General features: G+C 43.6%; 4 protein-coding genes across 4 annotated transcripts in view; 2 read left to right on the top strand and 2 right to left on the bottom strand.

Annotated features, from left to right (window-relative positions):
* eva1aa (eva-1 homolog A, regulator of programmed cell death a) overlaps nt 1–3,272 on the top strand; it is a gene marked incomplete at its 5' end in the record, with an annotated part of 69,014 nt that extends 65,742 nt beyond the window's left edge. The window contains 2 exons of the mRNA XM_080514184.1: nt 429–608; nt 1,208–3,272. Of these exons, the coding sequence (XP_080370310.1) occupies nt 429–608; nt 1,208–1,587 (560 nt within the window). The 3' untranslated portion in view covers nt 1,588–3,272. The remainder of the gene's footprint in view (nt 1–428; nt 609–1,207) is intronic.
* Nucleotides 3,273–3,848: 576 nt separating this feature from the next.
* efhc1 (EF-hand domain (C-terminal) containing 1) lies at nt 3,849–6,934 on the top strand (the record flags this gene model as incomplete). Its single annotated transcript, XM_080514019.1, has 10 exons — nt 3,849–3,914; nt 4,229–4,348; nt 4,415–4,702; nt 4,795–4,944; nt 5,224–5,398; nt 5,545–5,768; nt 5,878–6,018; nt 6,253–6,463; nt 6,672–6,824; nt 6,912–6,934. 10 exons carry the CDS (start codon nt 3,849–3,851, stop codon nt 6,932–6,934), a joined length of 1,551 nt encoding a protein of 516 aa, XP_080370145.1.
* A 186-nt stretch (nt 6,935–7,120) lies between these two features.
* tram2 (translocation associated membrane protein 2) lies at nt 7,121–14,604 on the bottom strand. The gene is made up of 11 exons (XM_080513669.1): nt 14,470–14,604; nt 12,272–12,335; nt 11,945–12,054; nt 10,806–10,922; nt 10,592–10,650; nt 9,555–9,639; nt 9,236–9,306; nt 8,968–9,072; nt 8,401–8,544; nt 7,990–8,147; nt 7,121–7,812 (listed from the first exon to the last, which is right to left on the bottom strand). Exons 1-11 carry the CDS (start codon nt 14,587–14,589, stop codon nt 7,736–7,738), a joined length of 1,110 nt encoding a protein of 369 aa, XP_080369795.1. The 5' UTR covers nt 14,590–14,604; the 3' UTR covers nt 7,121–7,735.
* A 1,451-nt stretch (nt 14,605–16,055) lies between these two features.
* On the bottom strand, nt 16,056–20,539 carry xkr5a (XK related 5a; the record flags this gene model as incomplete). Its single annotated transcript, XM_080513848.1, has 7 exons — nt 16,056–16,999; nt 17,577–17,688; nt 17,935–18,104; nt 18,452–18,664; nt 18,793–18,977; nt 19,208–19,391; nt 20,401–20,539. The coding sequence occupies 7 exons, from the start codon at nt 20,537–20,539 to the stop codon at nt 16,056–16,058; spliced, it is 1,947 nt and encodes a 648-aa protein (XP_080369974.1).
* Nucleotides 20,540–20,692: the final 153 nt, after the last annotated feature.

Below are 20,692 nucleotides of genomic sequence, written 5' to 3' on the forward strand. Positions count from 1 at the left end.
CTGAGTCACACAATTCCCCCTGAACATGTTTGCATCTTACGCATGGTCAGCTCTTTATGGGAGTGTATCTCCAAACAACCACTAAGAGACTGCCAGTGATTCACTGTTTTCACTGATGTTGTCTCATATCTTCAGACAATACACTCGAGCTTTACTGTAAATCCAAGCAACAGCGTCATAATCTGACTGGACATGTGGTCATATTCTACTTAAAGACTCCCAGGCTGTGTTTCATTGAGCGTTGGACCACAGATTCTGATCTCCTATCCATATTGTAAGAGCATTTGAAGACACTGAATGACAATATGTGTGTCTGAGATTGTAATTTTAAAGTTCAAAAGAATTACTTCATCTTATTTTGACTATAATTAAATGTGCCTTAATGTGACCTTTTGTGTTCGTGTTTTTTTTGTTTTGTTTTTTTACAGATAAGAAAAAGGTTCGGGAGACCAACCCAAACGAGGAGAAGTCTTCAGAAACGGAAAGAGAAGGAGGAGAGGGTGAACGTCCACTGCAGCCCCCGGGCAAGAACCCCATCATCAACTCCACCTCCGGCACCAGCATGGCTCTCATCAGCAACGCACTGGCAGCGTACACCTACATCTCAGGTCCGACGACATTCATCTCATCCAATGTTGCATTAAATCGAATGCATAAATACTGGGAGCAAATCTCTATCCTGAGATTTCGAAGGTTTTTTTTAATCTGTTTTCTTTGGTAACAACAAATGAAAAAATAAATGCATTGTGTGTCTAAAAGGCGCGGCGAGGGAGAAGAACTGAATAAGGATAGTGTGCATTTACCTTGTCTGTATGACATTGAAATCATGTTGAACACAACCCAGACTGCTCAAGTTTGGATGATCCTAAAGGGAGTATGTCAGTGTGCATGCAGCCAAGTTGAAATATTCAGTGCTTGAGCATTAACATAGCATTCTTTATTTCCCTAATGATGTGAGGTTTTATTAAAATCATACAGGCTTCATAGGGTCACACTATAGTCTGTTACGAGCGGTGAAGATGAGCATTTCGTTAGTCATCCAATACTCGACATCATCACCCAACTTGGAGCCACAGAGCACTGGCAGAGTTAAATGTCGTTACTAAACCAAGGAGGTCACTCAGCAGGAATGTCACATTGTGTCAGTAATCAACTGAACTTAACACTTCCCTCCCTCATTTTCACGTCCCGTCCTCCTCTCCAACAGACCACCCGGAGAGGGCTGCGCTCTTCTTCGTCTGTGGAGTGTGTTTGGGGCTCTTCCTCACTCTCTTCGCCCTGGTGGTCCAGATCTCCTGTCGCACCGACTGCCAGCCCCGCCAACGGCCCACCGTCAAGAAGCGAGCGCGCCCCGCGGATTCCTCCTCCGACTCCAGCGACTCGGACTCGGACTGGGACACCACCTCTGATCTGTCGGCACGGAGGCACCGGCGCTTCGAGCGCACACTCAACATGAATGTGTTCACGTCGGCGGAGGAGCTGGAGAGAGCGCAGCGGCTTGAGGAAAGGGAGCGAATCATCCGGGAAATCTGGATGAATGGTCAACCGGACATACCGGGGACGCGGAGTCTCAATCGGTATTACTGAGGACTTGCTGAGGTGCTTTTCATAAAGCTATGTCTTAAAACAGAATTGAGGATGAACTTGAGCTGGACACGGAAAGAGACGAAGCTCCAGGTGATGCTCCATGAACAGGCAGGCAAACGAATGTACACTCCCGACCAGAACGGTGGAAGGCTTCGCGAGACTTGGGAAGAAAGTCGTCCTCTGCTGGTTTTGCATATTCCTCCGGGTGTCATTAGCAATACCCCACTCAGTAGGATAATAAGCTCCCTCTCTGCGTCGTAAGCTTGCCTTATTGCTGGCACTAACCACCGGAAGTGAGAGGTTGAAAGGCTGCATTGCTTTGCCCCTGACCTCAGCAGGCCTTTTTTGAAGTGAGGATTTATGCGTGAGCTGCCTGAGACATAAACGGGCCTGCAGGGACTGCATAGGGACTGAAGGACCAAGGCCTCTGGTGGGTCCGTTTCATGCAGAACGGGGGGGGGGCGGCTGGAAGAGACTTTATGCTCAGTACCCTCTAAGTATTCAAGTGTGAACATTAATAGAGTGCAGAGCAAGTTCATTCGCAATGGGACAACGTAAGACAATCTTTCCACAGTGAATAACCACACTGCCTTTTGAGCTATGTTAAAACCAAAAGATATTGTGGGGGGCGGGGGACTTATCGCAACCCTTATGAAATATATTTTATAATATTTAATAGTTTATTGATGTTGTTTATTTTTGTTCTCAAGTATGGTTTATTATGAGATATTTTTATACTTGGCGAAGGTTGTCCGGCACCTCAGGGATGCAATCCTAGTGTTTGTGTTTGGTTGATGTATTTGCTTCCGAAAGGGGATCAGCCCATTTGAACAGCTTTGTCAGCATTTCCTGAAAAGAATTAGATATCATATAAAGAGCCTCAAAGAGGCGTTAGTGGTTTTAAGCTTATCTTTGATACAGTTTGTTTAACTCACTCAAGATCACAGCTCGTGCGTCTAACTGGTCAAACTATTTATTAATCTGAAATCTCTTGCGTTTTTCTTTCTCGTCGTGAATATTTCCCTCATGGTCATTACTGTTGCTTTGCTGAAGTGGAGCGTTGTAAAAGTCTGAATGTTTCTGTTAAACATTGCACTTGCCATTTCCCTCGATGTAAAGTACAATGAACCAGAATATGCCAACTTTGTACAAGTAGTTTTTGCTAGAATTTTTTTTTTTTTCTGGTCATTGCTCATAAAAGATTGTGTTGTTTTCACACCATGTGCCAACTATGCCCTTATTTCAAATATATCAGTGCTCGACAGATGTCCATGTCCATCTGAAGAAGGAAGTGGCACTGCAAAAAAAACAAAACAAAAAAAAAAAACAAAGTTCACAATGGACGCATGACCTGTGTCTCTTAAATCATGCTGCCAGTTTATTGATATAAGCTATTGTTAGTCCAGACTTGTTTGTGGTTCTCTGGATACAAGCATTAAAAATAACCAGTTTTCATCAAAAAGCTATGTATTTTTTATGACCGAGAGATTAATTATAGTATACACAGGATATCTTAGGGTCATCCTCATCAAGACCACCACTCTGCATAGTTTTTTGTTTTGTTTTGGGTTTTTTTTTCTAATTGGTATAAAAAGTGTCAATTACTGGTAACAGGAGACCAAAATATGTTTTTTTTTTTTTTTTTAAACTTTGTGCTTAGAATAAAACTGTTTCAAAAAAGAGAAGCTGGCTCCCATCCTTGAGTTTGGTCTCACATTGTGTCGTCATTTTAAATGGAACTCCAAATGTCTGTGGTTGTGTGTATTGCAGTATTTGGTCAGTTAACATTTTGACACTGCAAACGGTGCATGATTTATACAAGTTTTCCCCTCTGGGAATTAAGTACATCAAACTGAAGTAAATATTAAGTATAAACATTTAAACGGCAGGGGCAACCCCTTCAATGAGTTTTATAGGCAGAGGTCTCCCCCTGGTGGTAATCTTAGGCCTCGACACTGTACACGCAAACATGACGTTCACACACAATATTGCTGATATTTACAAGAAAAACTTTTTTTAATGCCGGCATGTCTTCATTGCAGAGGAAATAATACACGCAGTTTTTGTGACTGTAACTTAATTTTTAGGTAACGTATACAATGGGTTTCGTCCGGCCGTTTCCATGGATACCACAATAAACGTACCGTGGGGGTGAAGTGAGACTGTTTTTCACGCCACAGAAAAGACTTGCTCGATCCGCTCAGTAAGACAAACGTGTCACGTGAACAGGTTCTTTATTTGTGTTCAATTTGAGTTTCAAAATGACTTACAATTTCAACAACGAGGGATTACCGTTTTTGCCAGGAAGTTCATTCCGGGAGGCTCCGGTGAGTAGAACGTCACTCATTTCGTTTTAAATGCAAAGTTTAATGCTAGCTGTGATAACTCCAGAGTAAGAAAAAGGAATAATAATGTGTTGTCCATGGGAAGAGGGATAGGCTATTTCCCACAGTTCTGAAGGGGTTCAGAAAAGGGACAGCTCGAGCGAGATACAATTTGACTTCTATATCTTGTTCAACCTCTTCTAATTTGTTCCCTCCTAAATAATTTTGCTCTCCAGAAGTCAGCGTTTCATCTGCGCCAGACTTTGAGCTATAAGAATGGCTTACCTCTGGCCCAGCGTGTGGGTGTCCCTGGCCAGGATCATCTTTCATCAGAGTTTCATCTGACCCATCAGGACATCGCTGACCTTACTTATGGACCGTCTGACCAGAAGCCGCTCAAAGACTTCATTCCAGCCCACGTTTCCCTCGACAAGAAGGTGCAGCGACACCTTGAAGTACAGGAACGTATCATCCATTCCCCAATGATCTTTATTCTGTTTCAGGTGCTGCGTTACTTTGCCTATTTCATGGAGGACATCTTGGATTCTCCAGAGGCAGACTACTGTGTGCGCCCCGTGGTTATCTACTACTACCTTGTGGATGACAGCATGTGCATCTTTGAGCCCAGAGTACACAACTCTGGGAGACAGCAGGGACAGCGGGTCAAACGTCAGCGTTTTCCTAAAAACGAACACGGAGAGTATTACAAGTGGAACGACCTCAACCTCAGCATGGACCTGGATGTGTATGGGGTCAAATACCGCATCACACAATGCGACGCCTTCACGAGGGTACAACACCTTTAACATATTGTTTTAGTCTCTTCAAGAACTCCTTCTCGTGTTGAAGTAGGTATCCATCTGTGTCTCTTTCTCGTGATCAGGAGTTCATGGAAAGTGAGGGCATACTGGTGAACGAGCCAGAGCCAATGCCACAAGATCCTGACGGCAAACATCGTGAGAAGCCTCAGCCCTCACAGAGCGCTCCCTCTAAACCAGACAAGTTGTACCAGTTTCTCAATATGGACGGCAAGGTGGGGAACATATCAGTTAATCCAAACTCAATTATTGGTAGTGGGGTTTTTTTTGTTTCTTTATTTGTTTCTTTAAGATTGCTGCCACAGATCCTCAGTAATCTGCCATAATCAAACACTATTTTTGGGTGGGAAAATACTATTCGAGTACCAATAATCTAGAAGACAATTCTACCGACAGACTTGAGTATCCAAACCTAATCAATAGGTTTGTTGTCATTTGATGTTGACAATGGGGCAGTGCTGCTCTGTGGCTGATTGTAACCCTTCTCTTTACAGGTCTTGCGTTTCTTTGCCCTGTTTGATGATGGTGGCGAGACCCGGTCTGTTAAAATCCACTATTACCTGGCGGACGACACAGTAGAAATCATTAACGCCCATGAACCCAACAGCAGCCGGGATCCTTTCCCTGCTCTGCTGCACAGACTGAAACTACCCAAGCAAATCAAAAAAGGTGTGATTCAATGTTGTTTCGTGGCCAATCATAGTTTCAGGTTTTTTCTTTTTTTTATCATCACATTTCACACTAGCTTTTCCCTTTCACTGCGCTTTTCTGTGTAACATTAAAAAAAAGCTTCAAGATGTGATTCTTCTTTGCAGAGAACTTCCCCAGCTGTGTGATGGAGGTGTCCGATGAAGACGTGGAGTATGTTTCCCCCAAAGACTTCCAGTTGGGTAAAGCGATTAATCTTCTGGGTCGAAACTTCCTGCTGTACGACTGTGATGGATTCACTAAAGAATACTACCAGAAGAATCACCCAGACATGGACATGAAATCTGTTGAGATTCCAAAGAAATCTGATGTTCTTCAGGACAGGAAGAAGGTGAAGCATTGAGCTTTATTTTGTCTGTGGCTCGCTGTAAGTTTTGCAGGTTTGTGCTGTTTTATCTGTATTGACTTCTATTTTTCTATTGTCCACCCCATATTTACAGGAGGTTCCGCCCTACAATGGTTTTGGTTCACTTGAAGACTCTCTCCAGAATTGCTTGTATCTGACACCTAAACCTCCCAAAATGAATCCATTACAGAGAATGGAAAAGCAAAATGAAGTGTTGCGCTATAGTGCCCGGCTGGTGAGACAATATTTCCAATTTTGCTGCCTGTTTGATACTTACTGTACACAGAACAGATCGACCTGTAACACTCCATTGCTGAGAATTATAAAATACTGGAAGCTAAACCTAATTTCTTGATGGAGAATAGGGATTTTTTTTTAGTAACCTACCAAAATTGACCTAATTGCTCAATCCACATATAAAAAAAAAAAAAAAAAAAAAACCATGAGCCATTTGTGTGTCCCCTCGCAGGAATCCCAGAACCCCGAGGATGAAGGTCGCCGTTTCACACTCTTGTACCACCTTTCAGATGACATGATCAGTATTTTCGAAAAGTCCTCCAGCCTCTGTTTCCTTGGTGGCAAGTTCTTGAAAAAGACTCGTGTCCCCAAACCCGGCTCCACGGTGGAAAATCCACAGTACTACTCGCCTGCAGACTTTGCAATTGGAGCCACTGTGGAAGGTAAGGAGTTCATTACTTGGGAGCGTCTCTGCTGTACTGACATCTAAAAGTGATATTTATTGAAAAATCGACAGCATTTTCTACCCAACACACTAAAACAGGAATGAGTAGAACTCTCATCAGAATTAACATTTTGTTTCATGAGGGACGTTTGCGCCACAGCACAAAAGCTTAGATAACTGACTTTAATAGATTTAATATCTGTCAGTTTTCAGCCACTGCTTTGTGTTGACTGACGCCGACCGTTACGTCCTGAAATACCTGGAGTCCAACTGGGATCAGATCCCCTCTCAGACACTGGATTCTGTGCGACAGAAGCTCAGCGTGGGGACGGCCAATCAACAGCCAGCTGACCACACAGGTAATCACTTTTGAGCCACGTCACTGATTTTCTACAAATATAAAACTACTCATGCAGATTTTTTTCCCCCTTTCTTTTCTTTGCCAGATCTTGCAGAACCATGTCAGTGATGAAAAGGCAGTCCGACAATTACATTGGTCAAAGATGTGTTGTGGTACAAATAAAGTAATTTCAAGCATATTTGTCTCTTTACACACACAGCCTCAGTGAAGGTTGTTTCTATTCCCACAACTACTTGTTTGCGCATAATTGAGAAATCAATGCAGGAAAAACACATTTTACAATTCATTCAGAAAATTGAAATTTTTTTTAATAAAGTAATCAAAAAATAAAAAGGAAAAAAAACAAACATGGAATGGCATGCTGTAATATCCAACGTACATACTTGATGCATATCTGTTAAGTGACCAGTGGCAAATGTACAATTCCAGACAGTAAGCTCATATTGTCAGAATGGACCAGTATAGAAAAACAAGCAAAGCTGGCTCAATGGCAAGAGCTGCAATATCCGACAACACTACAACCGATACAGTACTTTTATTTGAGGATATGCATCGACACATTCAACATAGACACACGTGCTGTGTGCACTGTGTTCACTTTACTTTTAAATCACTCTGCATAACGATAGTGTGTCTTTCGGATGGGATAGCGGGCTGCGTGGATGTATTAAAAAAAAAAAAAAAAATACTGATATGATATGAATAAATGTCTGTTGGGCTCAAGGGATTTCCTTGGATTTCATTTTTCCAGCATTCGGGCTCGAGTCTGTCACGACAAGAGTCCATGTGACATCTCGGGACATGCTGAACCAGATGTTTGGCGGCCGGCGGCCCCCAGGTTCACTGTGGTGCTGATGAGAAACCTCTGCCGGTGCTGAGGCAAACGATCGGGCCAGTCAGTGTGTTGTCTTAGGGAGATTTCAGTTTTTTCGTCCGAGGAGAAGCTCCATTCTCGGCTTTGAGCACTCCATTTTCATGGTGACCGACTGTGAGAGACAGACAGGAGGAGGAAGTCAAGGTTTTCACCAAATGCAGCATCAGAGTCGTAGACAGTCTAATTCAGATAAATAAAAGAAATAATCATGTGATCATGGTTAGTTCCCTGATTTCTCTGGAATCATTTCCTCCGCGATGTCGCCGAATTGCCGTATTTGAAAACTCACGTGAGTCTCTCTTTAGTGGCCGCAGGGGTTGTTTAGCAGCAGCCTTCTTGCGGACGGCCTGTTCGTGTCGGAACTCCCTCCAGCGCCTCAGCTGGAAACGGATAAACTTCCACAGTAGCCAAGACTGGGTCAAACATACCAGCAGCAGAACAGTCATCCTGAATGGGCCCGAAGCAAGGCGGGGTTAGAATCGTGCAAACTCACACAATATTGTATAACGTTAAAAGCAATGTTGGCAAAATTAGTCATCTTAAATGATGTTCTTCTACTTTAAATGTCTTAATGTGCGAACATGTGTGTTGTAAAAGAACCATAAACATCAACATCAACACTTTTAATGGGTGCAAAGTGTATTTAGAACGTGTTTGGTGAAGCTGTAAACGGTAATGCCAGTGGTGAAAACAAGCTGACCTTATCAGTACAGTGTTGAAGTTGCCCATGTCCAGATCCAGCCCCTGGTTCTCAGCACGAGCCAAACCAAACCCCACAGAGAGGAACATCAGGGTCAGTGTCGACATCCGCGTAAACACAAAGCTGACCGCCCACATATCAAACCTGACATGAAACACAGTGCAGATGTTGGCAGAGAGGAAGGAGGGAAGAAAAAAAAAAACCCTGCAGAGACAATCAACTCAACATTGTGGCCATAAAACTAAACAAGGTGCTATGAAAGTGACTGAAGACTCGTGATAGAATTGATGCGTTTATAGTGATTGTGATAAAGAAAAGTAAATCTCAAAATGTCACAATCTCCTCTGGCACCCCATTACAGCAGCTCCACTCATCAGGGGCACTTCTAAACACATTTTAAGGTTTTTATTTCCCTGTTTCAATAACTTTAAATATTGCAACCTGCACCTGTTGTGCCTTGCTGTTGACTTTGATCCAGTAAACACTTCAAATTTACCCAATGGCGACAACTAATGTCTCATCTCATCCGACCACTTTTGCTTGAGCGCGAACGCGACTACTACTCACATTTTCTGGTGATTCTCGTCAGTGAAGTACAAAAGTCTGGCGATGTGAAAGCCCAGCTCTGACACATACTGGAGGGACAGGAGCACCAGACCCACACGACTCAAACTACACAAAAATAAATAAATGAACAAGTGGAAGCCACGTCACAAAAGGCAATGATGAAAGCATTTACAGAGACTTTCAGGGTTGGGTGTGCTGTAATGAACAATGTATACATATTTAAATTAAACTTCACATGTGATTAAAGCTGCTTCAGTAGGATACTCACTTTAACAAATAGGCTGCAGAAATGTGCAGCAGGTAGAGGCAGATGTACTGGAGCTGACGAGAAATCTCTTCCTTGAAGACAAATGGCCTTTATTCATTTAAAGTTTTTTAAAATCCATTTATAGTGTCATTCTCTTTGTAGTTTTTTATATATATATATATATATATATATATATATATATATATATATATATATATATATATATATATAAATATATACACATATATATATCCACAAGCTATGGAAACCCAGACATGTAAACAAAGCTTATCTGGTCACACTCCAGTGCTCCTCCAGTTCCCACGGCCTCTTTACTGACCTTGCGTACTTTCTGGAAGTAGAGCTCTGGCAAGGCGTGGAGCCAGTAGGCCAGCTGCGTGAGGTAGAAAAACTTCACCTGAAACCTAGACCGGAATCCAAAAAAAAAGAGAAGGATTGCACAGGATTCAGGTTCAGACACAATTTTTTTTATCCGACAAGGGGCGATTTATTTGTAGCTCCCAGCATTACATTTGCATGCATGCATTTGTCATCGCTCATTCAATCTGTCGGGGATTGGCAAGCAACATAGGGAAATGTCAGAACATAAAAAAATCGATAAAACCAGAAAGAGAAGCATTTAACAAGACAGCACAAGACAGTGAATGGGTAAGAACAGTACAAACCGATAAATAAGACAAAAGTAATACAATTCAGATATTTACGGTAATTGAAATGTTTTATTTTTTTAAGTGGGTGTAGTCTGTGTTTAAAAGCTTTATGTCAGAGGGAATGAAGGACTTTGAGTACCTGTTGGTTTTTCTTTGGGCCACATAATAACGTCTGCCTGAAGGGCATGAGGGAAAATTCCTCAGACGAGCAGCGAGCTCAATCAAATACTTCCAAGTTCAGGAGCTTTACGGAAAACAAAAACTGCACGGATGTAAATTGTTGTTGCGTTTGTCATTTCTGAAACCGCCCGTTTCGTAGAGACAGGAACCTGGAGGCTTCTCAATTTACATAGTTGTTTCAGGTTGAAGTATGATCTGAGCACAATTAAAACCATCCCACGTTCGGTCTACTTATTTCTGCATACGTGGAACGGTGCGTGTTCTCCTCTTGACATTCCCAGAGTGAGAAAACGAACGTTAGCGGTTAGTTGGAGAAACTAGGTTTGAGAAACTAAGTTGTAACTCATCCTGGTGAGTGTATTCTGCCTTCACCCATAATTATACATGTGACAAAATGCAAATACGCTGAATACAGTAAGAACCAAGCAGAATATTACCAGGAAGAAGCGACTCGATACAAGGCAACTTGTTTCTTAACGCTAATAGTATTAGTAAAAGGTTAGTTTTCCAAAGAAATTAATCATACCTGAGATGTACATGGGGATAATTCTCCCAAAGGCTGCTGGGATGCAGGAGATATCCTTCCTGTGTGACAGGAGTGAAAACAAATCCTTTAAAGTGTTCACATTGTTATTGTTTATGTTATGCGTGTTTGTTTAAGCTTTAAAAATAAGTGTGTGGCATTTCCTTGACTGGGAAGTTGCCACTTGAATACAGATGGCAGGAAAGTCTCAACTCACTGTTATGAGAATGTAGAAGCTCCACACACTCGACACCAAGTGAAACACACACAGCTGGCCCGACTCGTTGAACTTTGTATTCTTGCTCTTGGAGAGGTGAAGACGTCGGTTCACTTTCTGCAAACGGGAACAATACGGCAGATCATGTGAGCGCAGCTGGACCCAGTCATAATGGGTGACATGTTGACACTGCCATTGTCATGCACCAGGAAGTGTCGAAAAAAGAAACACAAATAAGTAGGACGAGAAAAGACAGAAGATACTATTTATGGCTGCTGCTGAAAACCCTCCTTTGAACAAGTAATCCTCGCAAGACACTTTGGAAAATGTGGTGATGGCACTAAAATACAAGCCTCATTCCTGCCCGATGACCTATTTTCACACACAAAGACATTTTGCGCTCATCCTTCAAGACAAATCAAGGGTTTTTGCTTCCGTCTCTGCGACTCGTTCCACAGATTAATACAATACCGTCTGCTCCTTGGTCTAAAATGCTCTGCAAATCAGCAAACGCTGTTTTTGTTATTTTTGTTGTTGTATGGCTTTGAAAACGGCTTTCAATACGCGAGGTGTTTTTCAGAATGTGTAACTTTGTTTATGCAGAAATCAAAAAATACTTCTATTTTTGTGAAGACCTGCGCAATTTGGAAAATCGGGCTTTCTATTCCATGTTCTCTCAGAATGCACGTGTGCATTTTCCTCCCGCAGTCTGAAGGCAGGCGTATTAGGTTAATTGGTATCTCTTACATTGCCCACGAGGGAGGGTGTGTGTGTGTGTGTGTGTGTGTGTGTGTGTGTGTGTGTGTGTGTGTGTGTGTGTGTGTGTGTGTGTGTGTGTGTGTGTGTGTGTGTGTGTGTGTGTGTGTGTGTGTGTGTGTGTGTGTGTGTGTGTGTGTGTGTGTGTGTGTGTGTGTGTGTGTGTGTGTGTGTGTGTGAGAGAGAGACCGCTGCCCCCTGCAATCTTATTAAGCCATTAACTCAGAGTTATTCCCACCATAGTATAATAAAAAGAAGAAAATATAAGATATTAGAAGATATATTTATGCATGCTCTTCACCATAAAACACAAACAAACATGTAAAACCTGACGCCAGTTGAAAAGAAACGCAAAGAGGTTCGCTGTGTGTTTCGGTGCTTACATCCAGAAGATACTCCTGGACTACTGCATGGAGGATGATGGCGATGAAGAAATAGAACAGGATGGTGGCGCAGTCCTTCCACCCGTAATGGTACAGCGTCACCTCTCCCTCTAAGCACACACGGAAACACACAGGGCATGTCGGTAATCAGGTTTGCGCTGCACATCCTGATGTGACGTGAACGGGTTCAGGAATCACAACAGTGACGGTTCAACAGTGGCACAACGTGCAGGAACAGCAAAAGGCAGAAGTGAAAATGAAATGCTTCAACTGTACAATTAAAATCATTAAAAGAAATTGAGCCCGTCTTAATAGGTCACCTCATACCTGGTGATAATGTGGTGACGTTGTACTGTGGCTGAATAAACAGGATGGCCGTCTTGGCTGTCGCCTGAAAGTAAAGCATAACATTAATTAGTAACAAGCATGAATGAATGTCAATAAACTGGTTTAGAACCAATTAAAGCAGAACACTTAACAACTTCTCTGTCTTACTACGGGTCAGATTAGGAACATGGAGACAGAAACAATAGAGCATAGTGGTGCAATGGTCATCCCTGACTTCACAGCATGAATGAGAAGTCCCCAACCGTTTTAATATGATACATATGGCAGAATTTCCAAGTATTTGTTTATTCTTTGTCAGCATTTATTTCTTGTCATCCGATTCGGCTTCCTGTTTATCTCCCCAACTGTCATTGGTTCTCAAGGCATGCAAATTGCTGTGCAAGGTTCCCACCCATCCTTGTATCATAAAAAGGAAATAAAACTCCAATCTGAAAGTAATTTATACAGGAAGTGTAGGAGTACACTCTTGACCTTAATATCACGCTGAATATACTTGTCTTTTCAAAGTTGAAAAAAAAGACGTCCAACCTAATATTAATATACACATTGCTGGCTGGTGACTTGTCAACATATATTCAACCACTTGTCTCAAGATGCACCATCAGAGAGACCTGGAATGATCAACTTTAGCAGCAATTAAATTCAACCCATACAGTTTTATCCAGTTTAGAGCCACTGGGAGAAATCCTGTCTGGCCATAGGAGACAATCTCACACACTCACATTGACAGGTGATTTATAGTTACTGAATATTCTGACATACACGTCAGGATTTTTTCAGGATAAGGAGACCAGAGCACCGGGAGAATTTCAATGCACACTTGAGAGAACATGCAAATTCCATGCAGAAAGACCCCAATCTTGGACTTGGACTGGGGATATTCTCAGTATGAGGCAAGAGTGTTTCCAATTGCTAGATGTCTCAAGAAGCTAAATATGATGCAATAGATTAAATTAGCACAAACTTCACACAACTGGGCAGCTTTGAGGGGAAAAATTATATCTGGTTAATTTAAGTACAGTCAGGTTTGGAGTTTGACTTTTTTATTTTGAATTCTCTCTGTGATGCCTCCAGGGACCCACTTGGTCTCCTGACTTCAGTTTGAGACCCTCACGGTGCAATATGTCACCAGTTATACCCTGGACTCCCTGTGCAGAGGTGATCTGACACCAAAGGCTTAGCACCGTTATTCTAACTCTTATTCGCACAAAGGAGAGAAAAACAAAAAAAACTAAACAAAAAAAAAGGAAATCCCCCAGTTAAGTTTTCTACTGGACCCGCTGTGTGATCACAGCCGGGGCATCCTGATTGAAACGCAGCTGCAAAATGCCCAGGTTTGTTAAGTCAAAGAGCAGAAACGAGCTGGTGAAATGTTTAATACATGCAGTAAATGTGAGCAGATAAATGTCTTCAGGGGTTTGGGCAGCAGCTGAGCCAGCGGCTCAGAGATTGAGACGTGGCAGTAAACTACACACGTCAAGTCCGCACCGAGGACGAAGACAACTTCCGGTTACACGTTTCAGAATAAAACCACTGGTGGCAAATGTGTGATGCACCTCGAAGGAAGCGCTTTTTATTTCAAAGCCTCAAACGAATATCCATTTCCTGTCTTCGTTTGGACCTTTTGCAGTAACTGGACAGAGTTCGAAAACAAAATGCAACAGAAAGAAGACTATCATAAATGATCTGAAGACACGGTAAAAGCAGGTAAATATTGATGGGAAAATGTAATTTTTCTTCAGAAGTCTGTCACGTCCATGCCAACAAAAGAAGGTTTCCCCCCCAGGTGGTATCCCCCCCCCCCTTCCCCAAAGTATGAAACTTGTAACTACCAAAACGCAAGGCACAGAAACGTTAAAGTACGAAGCAGCAAGCATGTAGAAGGTGGGAAACAGTTACGAAGCATCCCTGTACTGCTCAGTTTGGATACTTTGCAGCGACTCTGAGGACAGAGCAGCATTCATTGTTCACTAAAGTTATTCAAGGAGCGACGCAAAAGCCGTGGAGCTGACTGCAACAAACACACGTCCAGACGGCATTTGAAGCTTTGGGAAAGAAGGAGGAATCATTTCAAGTCCCATCGTTGTCGGTGTAGTGGGCATGCCATCTTAAAACAGCTGAGTGAATCGAGGAAGGAAGGAAAAAAAAAAAAAGAAAAGAAGCTGAGTTCATCTCACCTCAAACATCAATCCAATCAAAATGAAAATCACCAGACTGAAAACTATGTCGGCGTGGTTCTGTATGAGAAACTCCTGGCTGAAGAACGGGTAGCTCTTGTTTCTTCGGCGGAATGCCATGTCAACTCAATGGAGTATTCCCTGGTATTTTAAAAAAAAATCTGAATTTTTCTGACTACGAAGTTCAGGAGTTAACTTTGTCAGCGGTCTGCGCATGCGCGCCGTCTTAAAGGGCGCGTGCCATAAATACCTTCTTCGAGGCCATTTACACAATGAGCCGTTTTCACTCTACTATGCGTTTATATGTTTCTCAACTGCAATGAAGCATTTATTTATTTCACTTTATTCCAAAAATGACAAACACACACTTGTACTCCAATAACCGCAACTTGTAGGTTATTTATTGCTTATTTCAAGCCACCAGTGGCCTCAAACTTCACAGTTCAAAATGTCATATAGGCAGTCACCTGGGTAACACACAAAACCCAGCATCATTTCACTCCTTTGTTTGTGGATTTCAAACAGCATTGAGAAAACAAAATCTGTCCCCGTAAAACTGCAAGAACACATTAAAAAAAAGTCACCACAAATACCCCAGAACCATTTTTGTAACACAAAAGAGAGTTGAAAGCTTTTTGAAGTCAACGCCTGAGACAATATTTTTTTCTAAGCCCCCCTATATAATGCAATTTGCAAAAACATTTCAGCACTTACATGATCAACATGTAAATAATGATAAAACATCAAACACAGTTTCCTCAGGTGGACTTACAGGCCCAACTAAAAGCAATGGCAGTAAATATACAAAAAATACAACCTTGGGAGGCAGGGACCTTTTCCCTCCCCCGAATTAGAATAATTAAAAAAAAAAATCACAGCAATAAACATATAATACAGAAGATATTTGTGCTTTAAGAAGCCAAAAAGCTGTGGCTTAAACTGAGTTGGTTAAGATTCAGAGGTCAGATGCTATGTTAGATCTGGAATTCATTTCTCTATTGTGAAAGCTGCTGGCGACTGTTTACATGAATAACGGCAATTTTAGTGTTTAGCGTCAGCTGTTTGACACCATGACGCAGGTTGCATGTTTTTATAGATGATCATCAATCTATTGCTCCCAGTCTTATGTGATTACAATCTTGGAAGAACCAGAGTTCTTTTTGTTGCACAGTATAATTCTTGAGGCTTAAGATCTTTGCTGCCAAACAAATACGTTTGTTGTATTGAATGCCAGGGAGAAAATTTGCCTGAGCTAAATACTCCAAAGCTGTGACCATTCAGTTCTTCTGATATCTTCATAATGTCCAATGGCAGTTCTACTGAACTGACCTCAGTCTGTCCAGCATTTGAGAAAGCAATGCCTCGAGAAAAGTTCTAGTTTGAGAAGAGTCAAAGTTAGGCTTATTCCAAAAAAAAAAAAAATATTGCATACACACAGTGTGCTTCATGTATAGACACAAAGAAATGTGATTATTGACTGTGTTCTCTATGTCAACGAGAAGATAAATAATCTGTCTTCCAAAAAGCTGGTGTACTCTTTAAATGAAGGAGAAGTTGTCGTTACTTGCTCCCTGACTCTGTCACAGCTAGAAACTATCGTCCTCATCTCTCCGGGACATTATAAGCTGCCTCCTGGGACCTGTGAGGTGAGGGACACTGGAAGGAGAGTCCAACACTCCAGAGTCCAGTTTGGGAGTGGAAGTGCAACGTGGACCAACCCGTCCCATGAGTCCACGGACATCTCTGTGGAGGGCAGGATCGCTCGGTACCGAGTTCAGGCTAACGCCCCCTTCCAGTCCTCCGATGTCCCGGTCCAACCGAGGGTTGCTGGAGCTGCTGGGAGACTGAGGATCGGCGCTGAAGTACAAAGTTGAACTTGATTCTGTAGGGCAAAAGTACGGCTCCGGGCTGTCTCCGAACACTGACTTTCCTTCTGGTGAACTGCGCTTGAAATCTGATATGGGCGACTCCATCGGGCTCTCCATCTCCAGACTGTCATCTTCCTCAGGTTGTTCTGTCGATGTGGGTTCACTTACACTCTGGAACTCGTCTTTGCAGTCTGAAAGGGGTGCCAAGCCCTTCTCCTGGGACTCGGAGGTGGAAAGTCCTTCACAGCTGCCTCCAGCTGTAATAGTCATGCCCTCATTACTTTTAAACTCTTGGTTGTACTCCTCCATGTCCAGTATAGCTGCTGCACCTCCTGCTCCATACGCCCTGTTAATCTTACCAAGGTCACCTGTTTTGAGGGCGAGGCGGATCAAAAGCCAGTGATGATGGTAGCAGGGGCAGGCACTGTTCGGCCGGACCCCACAGTTGCCCGGGTGCTCCAGCAGTGAACCAGCGACACCTGACAGGGAGAAGCTGCCGTGGTTTTGAATGGAGGGAGCTGGCAGACTTTTGTCGCCAAGGGAGAAGGAGGACTCCCCTTGTTCAATGCAAGTGCTCCCCATGTGGTTGCGATTCATGCCCTGGGAGATCTCTGTCGACTTGGGATGAAGGAACCGATAGTACAGGACAAGAGAGATCGCACCTGGAAAGGACAATAAAGATGACGCAGAAGAGATCATAGTTTGAACAATACGATACTGTTTTGGGGGAAAGCAGTTTATTTTCTTTTTAACCCTGGTTGTGTATTAAAGATAATTTGAGTGTGATAGATATGTTTTAGTTAAGCATCAGACAGCCTATGATCACAGAGAAGAGCAACAAACTCTGCCTCAAGTGTGCCTTGAGCTGAAATAAATTTTTAACCTATCATGGATTTTTTTTTCCAGCTCACAGTGACAGAGGTGTTTACACTAGCAGTTAATTCAGGATCAATTTCACCTTAAAAATGCACAATGTGAAGCCTACTAATATATTCAAATGTTCAAGGTGCCGAGGTAATTTTTCACGTCATCAATTTAGTTCCCACTATTTGTCTGTAATCAGTTCCACCGAAAAGTGAAGCCGCTCAAAATCCATTCTGACCTTTGTATTTCACCCCTGTGGGTTCATCAGCCTCATGCTGCTGAAACTATTTGACAAGCCAACATCAGTCTAATTATGATCAATGAACATCAAAACATCTGAGGAGACGCCGCCTTGATACTGCAGATATGACTCACCGAGGAGAAAGCTGCACAGCACAGAGGTGGGAAGGGTCATGTTGTCCCACGATGCTTCGGTGAGGAAGTCGGAGGCGGCCAGCAGCAGAGTGGCATTTTCGATGAACATGAACTGAAGGAAGACAGAAGGTCACACCAACAGTCATCTGTAGACAGCTTTACGTCATCGCGGGCTAAGGACACAGAGGTGACAATGACATTGAAATCTATTTGCTTGTGTATGTACAGTACATCTGTGTCTGTACCTGCTGCTCGGTGATGAGGATGGATGAGACACGTAGACACATGGAATACAAACAATGCACTAAAAATGGATGGAAACGAGTACAAGAACAACATATTTAAAGTCGCATCTTACTGCATAAAAACTGGCCATGCGGAAGCGTGAAGGTCCGTCTTTGACATTGAGGAAGAGGAAGACATGGACAAGGCCCATGATGCCATTAAAGGCGCGCCAACACCAGGGCCCGGTGCATATGTCCGGCTGCTGGGATACCAGCCAAAAAGAGGCTGTGAGCCAGTGAAAACCTGGAGGTCGACATAAAAATAGACGAGAATGTTCAAGTGCAATAGAGGAGATGCATGCCGTGTACGAAGTGGATGCAGAGGAGCGACTGTAAAGTAGATCAAGAGGACATGCTGCATCACTCTGTGGATAATTACATAACTCCTTAATCAACTTCAACTTGATAAAAATCAAGTCTCCTCAATTATTCATGAATTGAGAGCCCTTAGGAATACAACATTCAGCGCTTTAAATAGCCAATAGCCTATCTGTTGTGGCTGTACGATGCTAAACTGATGACTCAATTCCACAAGTTTTCCACTATTGAAGAGTCGTGCCAAAATAACAACAGTTTGTTTTTCTTACTCACCTGCTACTCCACAGACCCACCAGTTAAAGACCCGGGCAAAGAACATAAGACATGTCACCCTGGCACCCAACATGCCGGCCCTCCACACCAGCTGGCAGAGCAAGGCTGCTGGAGGCATGGCCAGGTGACCCGGTCGTATCAGACAGCAGGCTCGACTGTACAGTACCAGGGACCAGGATATGGACAGCACACATAAGCCACAGCAGTAGGCCACTGGGGGTAAAACAGAGGTAAATCTACATGAAAACACATCATCATCTCGTTTTCAGTCAAAGCCTGCAACAATCAACATGCCACATTGTGTCACTCAGAAGCATCAATGCTTCCGCAGGTGGGCTTACCTGGTGACATGATGCCCACATCAGTAGACACCACTACATATGCCTGCAGCAGGCTCTGGGGCAGTGTGAGGACAAGAGCCTCCAGAAGCCAAAGGGCAGAAACGTCCGCCTGCTGCATGACAGCGGCTCCCAGCTCTGCCACCGAGCCCTGCATCTGCAACACAGACCTCATGCAGTCCCATAACCTGTTGGAAGAGGGCGGTAGAGGCGCACGTCAGGGCAGAAATAAAATGTAACCTCAACAAGGCTTCAATGACACAAAAACATAATGTAAATACATCTGTTGGCAGTTATTTGAAAAAGAGGTACACAATAACAGTGCATGCTCACCTGCACACTTTAATCCAACCATAACAGCATCAGATGCATCACAAAGCCATACATTCTACTCCACATGATATCTGAGGATGCTCACCTTTTAAAGATGCCGAGGTGTAGTATGTGTATGACAGAGAGGTAGCATCGCCTGTCATCACCATCGTCATAGTACCATTTCACGCTCAGCAGTTGAACTGTCGTCCCCGGTAGAAAGAGGCCGAGTGTGAGGCCTGCCCACTGTGTTTCTTCATTCCAGAGGTAGAACCCTATACAGTAGATGACTACAACAAACACAAACAACACATATAGTGATGCGATCTGAATGACATCAATGTGACTGAAAAGAAAACCCTGCATATATGTATTGTGCTCTGACAACTGCAAAGAACTGCAAAGTCCTTGAGAAATTAAAGAGCGCATACACTTGGACCGACCCTTTAATTAAATTGAAAGCTATTCTGATAAGATCATACAGGCTGCACCAAACCCCTTCTAGCATCAATTACCTGTTAGTTACATAACCTCTATACATAAGTAGCACCAGAAAGCTTGTTGTGTCATGGCATATCATTGTTTTACATTGATAATTGTGACTAGCACCTTTTCTTTTGTCCTCTCTCTGCCATGGTGGCTGAAGCGTGCAGGGCAGGCTGTTGGCCAGTATTTATATCTGCTAAAGACAAAGTCACTCTTTGTCCACATCCAGTCATCTCTCCTGTACAGTGTCCTGACCTTGCCCCATTGATCTGCTTAGTCAGGGAATCGTCACAGTGTGCTGCACCGTGTTTTCAACACCGCATGTGCCTTCAGTGGAAAGCAGCAATAATGACAACACCGGTGATATTATCCGCCTTATTATTTCATCACTATGTTAAGTGGACAGGGGGTGGTGCAGATTAAAGGTGAAAGTTAAGCATTATTCCTGTGGCTGTTGTAAATGCTTCGACAGAGTCCGAGGTTGAAACCTTGATCTTTGTGACCCCTGAAGGACTTGGAGCCCCGGTTAGAAGTGAAATATCAAAGATTTGCTGCTCTGAACTCGCAAACCAGCCGCCAGGCTCACAGGGGCGACAGCGCATCAACGCCGCTCTCATAACGGTGCTTCTACCCTGAACTCAGGCGGATCCGGCACGAAGCACCGCGGCTGTGCAACAGCACCGATTCCTCCGTTACACCTACCCGGTGGAAAAACAACCCCCGGTTCAACCGAGCGCGTTGTTGATCAAAACGCTCCGCTTCGGAGCGAAGCAGCCCGAGGGCGGCCGGGGAGTAGTAGCGTATCCCACTTACGAGCGCTCCGTTCGGCCACGATCACCAGCGCCGACACGCCGAGCAGCGCCGCCTGGCACCAGGCGACCCAGCAGCCGCTCCGCCGGGCCGCCGCCGCCGCCGGCATCCTGCGGACCGCCGCTCCGGCGGCGTTCATCATGATGGTGGTGGCGACGCTGTCCTGGGCATCCTCCAGTCCGGCTACATCCACTCCCTGCCTGCTCTCCCTCCTCTTCTTCCTCTCCTTCTTCTTCTCCCGCTGCCTGCCCCCTGTCAAAATATGTGACGTCACCGGGAGGTTTTAAAGGGGCAT

The sequence above is a fragment of the Blennius ocellaris genome (assembly GCF_963422515.1).
Source record: "Blennius ocellaris genome assembly, chromosome: 18".
Classification (NCBI taxonomy): domain Eukaryota; kingdom Metazoa; phylum Chordata; class Actinopteri; order Blenniiformes; family Blenniidae; genus Blennius; species Blennius ocellaris.